Source organism: Myxocyprinus asiaticus, chromosome 31 (genome assembly GCF_019703515.2).
Source record: "Myxocyprinus asiaticus isolate MX2 ecotype Aquarium Trade chromosome 31, UBuf_Myxa_2, whole genome shotgun sequence".
NCBI classification, from domain to species: domain Eukaryota; kingdom Metazoa; phylum Chordata; class Actinopteri; order Cypriniformes; family Catostomidae; genus Myxocyprinus; species Myxocyprinus asiaticus.
Genome location: NC_059374.1, coordinates 20,711,859 through 20,724,210, shown reverse-complemented (window position 1 = coordinate 20,724,210; position 12,352 = coordinate 20,711,859). Strand labels below are relative to the sequence as shown.

General features: G+C 38.3%; 1 protein-coding gene across 2 annotated transcripts in view; it reads left to right on the top strand.

Moving 5' to 3' along the window:
• arhgap32a (Rho GTPase activating protein 32a) overlaps positions 1-7,371 on the top strand; it is a 41,135-nt gene extending 33,764 nt beyond the window's left edge. For both annotated transcript variants that reach the window (XM_051665849.1, XM_051665850.1), the window contains 3 exons: positions 1,620-1,694; positions 2,009-2,662; positions 3,359-7,371. In XM_051665849.1, the coding sequence (XP_051521809.1) occupies positions 1,620-1,694; positions 2,009-2,662; positions 3,359-5,601 (2,972 nt within the window). In that variant the 3' untranslated portion in view covers positions 5,602-7,371. The remainder of the gene's footprint in view (positions 1-1,619; positions 1,695-2,008; positions 2,663-3,358) is intronic.
• Positions 7,372-12,352: the final 4,981 nt, after the last annotated feature.

Here is a 12,352-nt window from a genome sequence, read left to right as displayed (position 1 = left end):
TTTGATACCAAGAAGGTAACCTCCAGACGATATTAAAGCAGAGATACACTCATACACTTGAATATAGGCGTTTAACGTCTAACTAATACAAGTAAAGGGTTTTAAGTAAGTTAATATAATAGGGGAATATACATACAACACATGCATATAGCAGATACATTTATAACTGCTTACTATGGCCTAAATAGAGAAAATGTCTTTAGGTGTGTGTGTGACGTGTATTGGAATTACTGGAGACAGACAACTGCTCTGGTGCCTGGCACGGGGGCGTCACCCCCCTTTCTGTAGAATGTGTTTGAAGCTTGATGGAGACACTCCAGAGGCGACCTGTCTTAGCATCCTTTTGATAGTGATAAAGACCATCTGCAATTTAGCACCCATATAAATGTAAACGCGGAGGCCAGGTCAGTAATTTATATGCAAATGTCAAAAGGCTAAAAGGGTTTTTTTAAACAAAGTGTAATTAGCCATCACTGATCTTACACAGACGTTACAAAACTCAACATCTTCTCATCTCAGTAATGCAACAAAGAAAATAATACAGAAGTAAAAAAAATACAAAATCCAACCAAAATAAACACTTACCGTATAGGCTCTTAATAATTTAGTCATCCCTATAGAGAATATCTGAAGGCAAACATGGCCGGTTTATTTTCTAATATCTAAGGTCATTCGAAAATAACTTTAGTAAGGGTGAAGATGTTTAGTTTAAAAGCCCTTTATTTTGCCACATAAAAGTGCATTAGCTATTTTCCGCCTCAGTGGATTTGAATGTTGGCCTGTCTAGCTGTTTGAGAAGTATGACTTCCTCCATAGCACCAAAAAGAATATAAAAAAGAATAAAAACCTAGTAGAATGCAAATGGGTCATGTAAGTGTTGTGTTCTGTGCCGTGATTTTGAGTAGCACAAGTGATCAAGCTCTGTGCTCTCCTGTCTCTGGAGCACAAATATCGGGAAGCCTGCTGGACTCCAGAAATAGCACACGTGACACTTATGTGAAACACGGATGCGTGTGTCAGATGAGAAGCATATTTAGCGTATATGAAGCACCAAACGCAGGATGAATGTCATTGAATTGGCTGAATTTAATTGAAATTTACAAAATGCCGGAAAAACCCTCTCCATGTCTCTTCAAGTTTCACTTGAAGCCCCACCCACTGAAAGATACACACATGCCACTCACATGGATATTTACATATTGCAATATACACGATATAGCAAAATCTCTATTGATTGACACTTTATATCGTTGCCACGATAGATATTGTCATACCGCACAGCCCTAATGCTGTATATATATTTTATTTTAGCTTATTAGAGTTTCGAGCCGATAGCTAATATGAAAACTCGGATCTGAAATCAGCTGTGTTAGTCAAATCTTTTGTGCAGTCCTTCTGAGAAGATTTATTGGAGTTGTGAGTGTTTACAGAGCTGCTGTCCATGAAAAGCATTTCAATTCAGTCAGTTAAAAGTTTACATTGTTGTAAGAATGCTGCCGTGAATTGCAGAAGCCTATGTAAACAATAAACAGCCTGTATAAACAGGTGTTATATAGGTCTCTTGTGGTCAGTAGGATGAATAATAAATACAATCTTTGAACTTCGGCTCACTTTTACAGGTGGTAGAGGAGACACTGGAACACTACGATCTGCTAAAAGCGAAGAATCTCTGTCCTCTTCGCATAACTTTGAGGGTGAATTCACATTTCCTAATTTAAAGGTGCTATAAGCGATTTTTGCCTGTGCTTTTCTAACCAATCAGAAGACAAGCCAGAAATGCTCTCTCCCTGTCAGTCATTTTTAGTGTTCGTGTTTGCTGACATGTCTTTGAAGGGTGGGGTTTTGGAGAGAGGGTGTGTGGTTGAAGCGAACAGAATGGTGGAAGTTAGTCAAACAGCCTAAAATCGCTTTCAGCACCTTTAATACTGTTGTTTCTCAGTGATTTATTCTATATTTTACAAATATTGCAATTTATTTACCCATGGGTTGAACTGTCATTCTGTCTCAGGTGGATCCAATATCTATCGTCCACGTAGACCACTCTCCATCAGTGATGCTTTGTCAATCTCATTCAATGAGGAGCTGCTGGACAGCAAAGCAACTGGAGACTCCCGGTCCAGTCTCAAGGACCACAAGAAGGACACTGTTGCTTCCTCCTCTTGGGTGCCAGCTCTTATATCTCCACCCCACCCAGCTGCGGACACTGAGTTTATAAGCATGGCCTCCTTAGACATTGATCCACTTGCCTTTAAGTGCAGCACACAGCCAATTGATCCTACTGTATCTGATGATAAGAAAAAAGGCAGTCACAAGAAGGCAGGAGGCAGTCTTGCCGAGTCAGACCTTTCAGACAAAGTCACTAGCCCCTCCCTTCCACCTGATCTTATCCCAGTGTGCTTGGAAGATGCCAATCACAAGCCCTCCGAAGCGCCAGCTGCCACATCTAAACTGGACATGGAGACATTCAAGACTGGCCCAGAGGGGACCACAAGGAGCTTGGTGGCAAAGAGTGTGACTGTGTCCTGTCCTTCTGACATTACATCTCTAATGAAAAAGTCCAGTGTGTCTACAAAAGGTGGTGAAGTCCATCAGAGATCCGCTAGCTTTCGCAAAGCAGAAAGTAAACCCGCAGATGCCAAAGGGCATAGAAGAGCTGAGTCAGGTCAGCACTGCTAAAACATTGTCATCAAAATAATTTAATTATATATTTTTACACTTTTTAGGACCATTTCCCTGCTGAAAAATAACAGCTTAAATTAGCCTAAGGTTGTGTGCTGGTCTTAGCTGGTTTAAGCTGGCCAGGCTGGAAGACTATCTTACCACTTTTAGCTGGTTTAAGCTGTTTTTTTTCCTGCACTGTTAATATTTCATTGAGCACGTTTACATGTCCAGCAATACGCTGAACTACCAAAAATCAGCATTTTCAAAAAATCTGACAGTGCAAGAAAAACGCATTTACATGAGACTTGAAATAATTTGATTATTACTTTTGATGCTAAAATGTGAACAGACGTGCAAACAACACTTGCATACATTGGATAAGCTGGACATCAGCATAATAATGGGCAAAAATCTAAATGTGTTAATCGGTTTATGCTTAAAATTTTTAAAGGAAAGCCTTTTAAAGCATTTACATGACCACACATGTTGTTAGCTTAAGCATAATCGGTGTACCATCATGCATGTAAACTTGCTCATTGCACTCATTACAAAGGATATGTGAAATGAAGGCCGCTAACAACATTAGCAAGAGAAAGCAAGCAATGTTATCAAAGCAAGCATTTAATCTAATTTTTAAATTGTATTTAAGCTGTGTTTCAATATGCAATTTCACATTGGTTTGTTTTTCTTCATCTAGGTGCTGTGATGTTTGAATGCACGCCTGGTTTGGTGAGGTCTGTTTCTCTTATAACTCCCCAGCCTGCGGTGAAGAGCGCTGCACGTATGCTAGCTCTGGCACTAGCTGAGACGGCCCAGCAGGCCACTCGACTTAGCAAGCGTGGAAGCTCGGAACCCCCCACACCAATTTCTCCAGTTCACCAACAGAACCCACTCTTTACACTTCAGTTTCCACCTCGGCAGATGTCCTCTGATCGAGAGGAACAGTATGCCTCCAATAGGATTTTTCCAGATCCATCCAGCACCATGTCTACCGATGCAGGCAGCCTCCGTAGCACCTGTGCCTGCCATGGCAGTGAAAGTGGACTCAGTTTCTCAGATGGTTGCGAGGCACCAGCTGGAAGGCACTGCTCTCATGTGTCCTCTCAGGGTTTGTCTCCTTGCAGAGATCCAGGGGTACAGCTGGCTCAAGAGAGCCACACAATGGTAAAAGACAACATCCGCCATGTTGGAGTTGGTACAGATGGAGGTTGTCCAAGCCAAGATCCTGAGATCGAATTGTATGGAAGTTTACAGCCATCTCTTTCAGAGAGAATCTCAATGAAAACTTCCTTAGGCTCTGATCAGTCAGCCATCGCTGCCCTACACAACAAACAGGCTGCCAATGCCACCAACTTCAGAGCCATTTTGGCAGAGACAGCCATGCCTGCTTCAGTGCATGAAGTTCTTCCACCAAGTACTCCACCACGTGTAGTTTGTCACAACAAATCCAAAGACCAAAGGTCTGCTTACTCCCAACACTGGTCAAGCCCAATTGGGCAAAGCACCCCTTATTATCAACCTGAAGATGGGCGATCCCAGCCTAGAGTTCTCTCCAGAAACTACTGCAATACCCTTGCTCCACGATCTTTGCATCAGTCTATTAAATATAAAGGTCAAAGGGAAGAGTATTCATCAGTTGGTCTCTGTAGACATGGAGGACAAAGGTATCCACCACTGGATGGTGCCTCAGTGTACCCTACTATCCGCAGGGTACGTTCCATGCATGCTCCACCCGAGGACACATTTTTCTTCCTTCAGCGTCAAGGGAACAAGCCTTACCACAAACCACCTCCATCAGACATCCAGCAAGTGCGACCTTACTTTGAGGATGGCAAGGTTCGGTATAGGTACAGCCCCTACTCTGAGGCTCGATACAGTAAAGTAGATCAACAAAGAGATGGATACACTCTCTCCTACACTCTTCGCAAACTGCCTTCTCGTCCATCAAAGGTAATGGGCGGCACTGAAAACTACCAGAAGCCTCTACACAATCTGCCGCTGAACAACAAGTCTGAGTTTATTACCCAAGATGTTGGTCACCAGCCAAAAACCCTGAAGAACCCTTCTCTCTATGAGGCTTTTAATTCTGGTTTGTCTGATCGTCATTTCAGCCAGTCCATTAGACGAGAAAATTCAGTCAAAGATAGGCCATTGGGTCCAGTTGTGCCCCAGTCCCGTCTTGCGAGAGGCGATCGTCAATGCCAAGACACAATGCACACAAGGAGCAGGTCAAACTCTGGAAAGGAGATGTTGATCTCGACTGAAGGGGCTGATGGAAAGTACAGGGTTACCATGGTGTCTCATTACTCCCCAGAGCACCCACTCTCTGAGCCCGATATCCCTGTGGCCTCTCAGTCAGACAGGCATGGTAGTAGGAAGGGAGCCAAATCGGATTTTATAATGAAGCAGAGTCGCTCCATGCACGACTATCCTCAAGCACTGCCATGCAACTTGACCCTACATAAGGAGTATAGCTGCCCTGACTTTAAACACACCGGATCCAGGGATGGATTTGGTGTTGGACACACCAGTCAGGACAGGCTGATGCATAAGACTCTCAGCAACTACTTTAAAGAGGACTACCAGTACATTCGGCCAGTGAGCAGGGACTCGCAGAGGTCTAAGAGATCGCAGAGTGTTAAAACACGGCATGCACCTGGTCAAGCTAAAATAACTCTAGAGCGGGACAACAGACTGTCATTCAGTTCCCAAAGTAGAACCAGACCTCGTAGCATGTTTGTGCCATATCGCTCAGACTATTTGGACAGCTATGTTTCTGTACAGCCAAAAGTCCCTAAGACCAGTCGAGCAGGATCTGGCGTTTTCCCAAACTATGGCTGCATGGCTCCTCATAGTAACAGACTGTATTCCTCTGCTGGGGGTCATGCAGGTTTTCACCGGACAGATCTCAGGCCAGAAATGCAGATATATGCTGAATGACAGATCTGTAATAAAAATAACCTAAAATAAAGGAAATAATAAAGAAAATATGACCACTGCAGAGCAGTGGTTTTATATTGTTAATAAGATGAAAATATTATTTAAAGTTTAAAAAGGCTTGAATAGTTCACTGAGGGGGATTCCATCACTGTATGCACTGCATACTATATACTGTATATTAGAGCTCAAGTCGTTTAAGCAAACAAAAATTTGAGGAAATCACTCATAGATAATGATAACGGGTAATTGTGGATTTTTTGCTACTTCCATTTGTTTAAGTGTTATGTGTTAGTTTTGCCATTTTGTTACTAGGTTTGAAAATAATCTAAATATGATATTAAATTTATATAGAAGAGAAAAATTTACAATGGCTTTCAAAATATGCTATACTGCCTTGTGTTTTTTGGGTGAAGAGTGTAGTGATGTATTATCATCACTGTGTAATCTAAACACAGTTTTACATGTCAATGACATCAGCATAAATGATTTGACTTCTAAAGAGAATAAATATGAAAGGTCATAAAAGGGGGCTATGATGCCATCCCCCCTGTTTTGCTCTCTGCTTTTTATTATAATGCACTTTAAAGTTGGTCTGTGTTTTTATGTAATAACAGGTACTTTAGACATTATAATTTTTTAAAACATTTTTTTGCATCATTTTCCATTATGTGCAAAATAAAGTCAAGAGGAAAATTTACTCAAATGAAAACTCGGTCATAATTTATTTACATTATGTCATTCCAAACCCATATGACTTACTTATGTGGAACACAAATAATATTCATTAGTAATTTTAATGAATATTCTGGTCCATTTTTTCAGTGCAATGACAATTAATAGGTACTCACTTTAAAGCTTAATAAAGGACCCAAAAGTATCATTAGAGTAGTCCATGCAACACAGGGGTGAGTAAATTATGAAAATGTAAATTTTTTGGTGGACTGTTCTGGGTGAAAATGTGTGGCCTGTGAAACCGGCTGACTAATATATTAGTAGGTTCCAGCAGGTTCATACTGTATATAGCTCAGGCCCGAATCTAGAACGGGTACTTTAGGAGGGCAATTGGGGTGGTTTCCGCGATACAATTTGACTGTTTGCTTCACTCGCGCAAGATGTGAATGACTTTCTTTCTTCTGCTGAACACAAGCAAAGATTTTTAGAAGAATATCTCAGCTCTGTAGGTCCATACAATGCAAGTGAATGGGTACCAAAACCACTCCAGTGGTTAAATCCATTAGAAGCGATATGATAGTTTTGTGTGAGAAACAAATCTATATTTAAGTCCTTTTTTAGTATAAATCTCCACTTTCACATTCTTCTTTTGTTTTTCGTTTTTGTTTTTCATGCATATCACCACCTTCTGGGCAGGGAGGAGAATTTATTGTATAAAAATACTTAAATATTGATCTGTTTCTCAACCACACCTATCATATCGCTTCTGAAGACATGGATTTAACAACTGGAGTTGTATAGATTACTTTATGCTGCCTTTATGTGCTTTTTGGAGCTTCAAAGTTTTGGTCACCATTCACTTGCATTGTGAGGACCAAAAGAGCTGAGATATTCTTCTAAATATCTTAGTTTGTATTCAGCAGAACAAAGAAAGTCAAACATCTGGGCTGGCATGAGGGTGAATAAATGATGAGAACATTTTTATTTGTGGGTGAACTATACCTTTTAATGGTTGCAAATGGAAAAAACTGCTTTTCTGATCAACTGCTGTTATAGTAATGCTAGTGTGATTCCTAACATGTATGCTGTTCTCTATTCTAGTTGATTTTATGCAGTTTTATGTGTTCACTTTGTCTCTCATTAAAGTTATTTATTCAAAATCACAACATGTACCCTTGTTGTACCTAATGTAATCAGTGATTAGACCATCATGTTTGGTTTCTTTTTACAGAAGCCTGGCCAATAAGTATTCAATTAAAACCACAAAGACAGTTAGATGTTTGGTGTTTTTAAAAAAAATTTTTTTAGAAAGCCTGTTGTTGTGAGGTTTTTTGTTTTTACCAAGCACATGGGTACCCTAAAGGATTTTAAGCTGATTCTTCAAGTCAGAAAGTTTTTATCACTGATATATAGGCTACTCCTGTTATTGTTCCATTCAGTTTTTATATTATTCATTAATATTAATGACCCCCCCACACTGGTTGCTATATTTTACAGTCCCCTACATGTGTTGAGGAGCGAACAGCAGAGGGCACTACAGCACTGAAAGACATTTAATGATGCTTCTGTTTCTAACATATGGACTAACGAGGATCAAAGGTTCAAAAGGGCTAGGTTTCTGATGCAATTCAATTATTATATCTGCAAGACCTTTTTCGTACGTTATCCCAAGCATTTTGGTTTTAAGGAATTGAACTGTCATGTTTTGCTGGTATGAATTAAACTGAAGCCATATCTGTGCTAAACTAGCATGCCAAAACATTTACACTATATTAGCCACTAATAGTTTTTACACAAGTTTGTGTCAGACAGACTTGAATTGAACAGGAATTGAGTTGTCTTTCTTTTGCCATATTAATGAGCTAAAAAAAAAAAAAAAAAAACAACGCTTTAAAACAACTAAAATAAAAGTGTATTTTGTGCACTTTAACCACGTTTTGCTCTCAGATATGAATGTGTTCCTAAAGTAATAATGTAAATCAAACAAAAGCAATGGTCTCCTTGACTCAAATATTAAATCCTGAGAGAATGGTCTCGAGCAAGAGTAACAATCTATTCTCTACATTCAGTGTGTGCTTCCAACCAGCTATCTACAATTGTGATGCTTCTGAAGGCTGAAGCCAAATAATTCATGGGAGTCTGAAATTGAAGAAAGCAGATCATCGGTAGTATGGTGATATGTATGGAGGAACACATAATGCACCATGTTGAGTTAAATAAGCATTTCTTGAGTGAAATTGTATTCTCTGATGTCAAATCAATTAAATTGGCAGAGCTGCTGCCACTTTCAGTTTGATTTGAATTAATGTTAGCTTGTATGCATGATATTAGCTAGAAAGAACCTAAAGCACACAAGCACACACCTACAGCCTTTTTTTTTTTTTATCAGAATGGGGACTTTCCATCAACTTTGCTTTTATAGACAGAGCTAATGATTTATTGCTATTCCCTAATCCAACCCTCAGAAGAAGGAAGAAAAAAAACAAAAAAAAACAACTTTCTGCATAAACATTTAGTGTGTTTATTAAAGGAATATTCTGGGTTCAATAAAAGTTAAGCTTAATTGACCGCATTTGTGGCATAATGTTGATTACCACAAAAACATTATTTTGACTTGTCCCTCCTTTTCTTGAAAAAAAAAAAAAAAAAGTAGCAAAAATCGAGGTTATAGTGAGGCACTTACAATGGAAGTGAATGGGGCCAATTTTTGGAGGGTTTAAAGGCAGAAATGTGAAGCTTTTAATTTTATAGACGCACTTACATTAATTATTTTGTTAAAACTATTATTTGAGCTGTAAATCTTCATTTTATGGTCATTTTAGGGTGTTTTAGGCCATGACGATGTAATGTCAACAAAGTTGTAACTTTGGCTATAACTTTACACAGATAAGGTTAGTTCGCAATTTTATCACACTCAAATAATGTTAACACGCATATTTTTTTTACATCTTGTGGCTATACTTTAGAAAAGGTGAGTATTTTAATGTTTATGGTTTGGCCCCAGTTACTTCCATTTGCCTCACTGTAACCCAGATTTTTTTGTTTTTTTAAAGAAAAGAAGGGGTAAGTAAAAATTAATTGTGGTAATCAACAGTATGCCACAAATGCTGTGGATTGAGCTTAACATGTATTGAGCCCTTGTATTGAATATTCCTTTAAGCCATTTTCCTTGTGGGACATTGGCTTCTCCCCACAATGTAGGTGATTTCTGGTTTTACTATCCTTGTGGGAACATTTGTTTCCAAAATGATACAGTTACTGTCTTTTAGACCATAGAAAGTCTCTCCTCTGTCATTTTTAGCCTAAACTTGTTGTATGGCATGGGCTAAAATAACATCAACATACTCTTTAAAAATCACGTTATGTTGTTTGTGCTTTAACGTGGCTAAACAGCTAAGAAAAGGACGAGTTTTAAAAGTAGGAATGCACAGTATAAGACTAAAGCATCTCATATATGAGTGCCACTAACAGCTGCAGAAGTCTCCTATGTGAGTATATTTGTAGCCAAGATGCCTAGACTAGAGAACCCGCTGGCATACTCTCATACTCGGTGTGCAAGAGCTCTAGGTGCAGGTACAATTAGTCTGGACAGACTATGGCCTTAACCAACGCTCCATCACTAACACACACAGTCTGGGAAGAAAATTATTTGTGGCAACAATAACATTACAAAGGAAGTGCTTCGGTCAAATAAAGAGCATTTGCCTGTGGGTGGCAATGCGTATGTTAGCTCAGCTTATACAGTAAATCTACAGTAGTGTGTGCATCCTGTGGCAGTATGAGCCCTTCTTGTAATAACTTGGCACCATAAAAGATTTGTGCCTGCAGTCACCACATAAATGAAAGCAGCACAATTTTCATGCAACCCTATCCATTAGAGCTGTCTTGTGATGTGAAAAGCAGTAAACAAATTTGTGCCCTTTATTTCTCTTCTCCCATTTTCATTGAGCGTTTTGGATGGTTCCAACAGCCACATGGCCCTCTGTCCATTACCATTGATTAATTCATAACAGGAAGTGCAGCTTTGTGCAACACATTTCCCCCTACCTCATCACGATTTTCCCCTTCTAAACTGGCTTGTAGCACCAGGGAGTTCTGTCAAGCTCAGATTAAATGTTAAAAAAATTAATTACTTATCTGAGCTTTGTGGATAGCTGTACATTTCCTTGTTTTCATAATGGATGCAACTCTGTCAGGCGTCATCAGCTGTATTTCTTAGGTAATGTCATAAGTCCATAGGAGGTGATGTTAAATGACTGTTTATGACTTGTATGTGCTTTTTTAATGTGAGTTAATTTTCTTAAGACTACGATCCTTCCTAATAGCATCTACAGTTTAAAATTCAGTAGTAAAAAGAGAACCCAAAATATCAATGAATCGATTTATAAGGCTGAAAAATGTATTAGTATATATATATATATATATATATATATATATATATACACACACACACACACACACACACACACACACACAGTATACATATATACACTCACTGAGCACTTTATTAGGAAGACCTGTACACCTAATTACTCATGTAATTATTTAATCAGCCAATCGTGTGGCAACAGTGCATAAAATCATGCAGATACAGAACAGGAGCTTCAGTTAATGTTCACATCAACCATATAATATATATATATATATATATATATATATATATATATATATATATATATATATATATATATATAGTGATGGGCAGTAGCTTCACTACAAATAGCGAAGCTATTAGCTTAACTACATTTCTCAGTAGCAAGGTGGTAGCTTCGCTAGTTTTTAATCAAGAAGCTATATTTTGAATTAGGTAGCCGAGTATTGTTGTGTGTCATGTCGTGTACCCGGTGTTTACTGTCGCAGTTTTGAATCAGAACTAAAAATGTCTGATTATCAAAAGAATCACTCATTTGAGTCAGTTATTTACAATCAATTCGTCACACGTGATAGCAAAGCGATCTGAATTGGTCCGGGATTCAATCTGAATGACTCAGAAAGCTCATACGCGTGCTGCTGAATAATTTGAAGGTTACTCACTCGCCAACACACTGAGGACATTTATCTACAATCAATGGAAACCAAACCTGCAAATGCATCATAAATAAATAAATGAAATACTTTTATTTATTTATTAAGCTTTATCATATCTTCTGTTGACCATGAGATAGTTATGTGCTGTGGATACGTTTCTCATTTTCAGTCATCATTCATTACCCCCATTCTCATAACTCATAAATTGTCCACACTTCCCAATAGTCATTTGTATCATAATGGTGGCAGGATGCAAATTGTTCCAAAAAAGAGATGACAGCACCTTGATCCTCCACTGAGCTGGCTAAAAAGTATTCTGGTTTGGTCTGTGTTGTAAGATGACACCTGATAACTATAAATAGGCATAATTCTGCTTCTGAATCCATTATGTTTTTATATCAACACACATTATGTACTTGGATGAAGCAAATGGAAACGGCACTTAAACAGTACATCAGTCTTTCTTGTACTGTAGATTTCACTTTATATCAGTTGTTTAGATAAAATTAATTCATTAAATTATAATCTAAATAGTAAATAATTCACATTTAATGCATTGACACATTAAATGCATAAAATAGAGCTGCTTTCATGGACCAGAACCTCTGGCACATATGAAATCCAACAGAAGATAATTTTACAAAGTTACTATGTTACAAAGAATGTAGGCTATATGCCAGTATACTGTATAGTACAACCAATGCACAGGTGTTCGTGTTTTTACTTGTTAACTTAGGTTGTTCGATAATTCAGACAGTGGGCAAATGTATGACATTTCATTACTTGAAAAAATCTGAATATATACCAGAAACTGAATTTTAATCGTGCGTATCAATGATGAATGTCTTTTCTTACTGAATTTACATGCAACTGGCCTGAACCTTGTTTACTTTGTCAACTCGCCCTTCACTTTATATCATAAATTATCTCATTATATATTCTTAATGATCAAAACATAAGAAAACCAGATGATTTAGAAGTTGTTTTTCCCTCTGCCATAATTTAGAGAAAATCTAGCTTTAAGAAGCTTATATGGGGGAAACTTGTCATA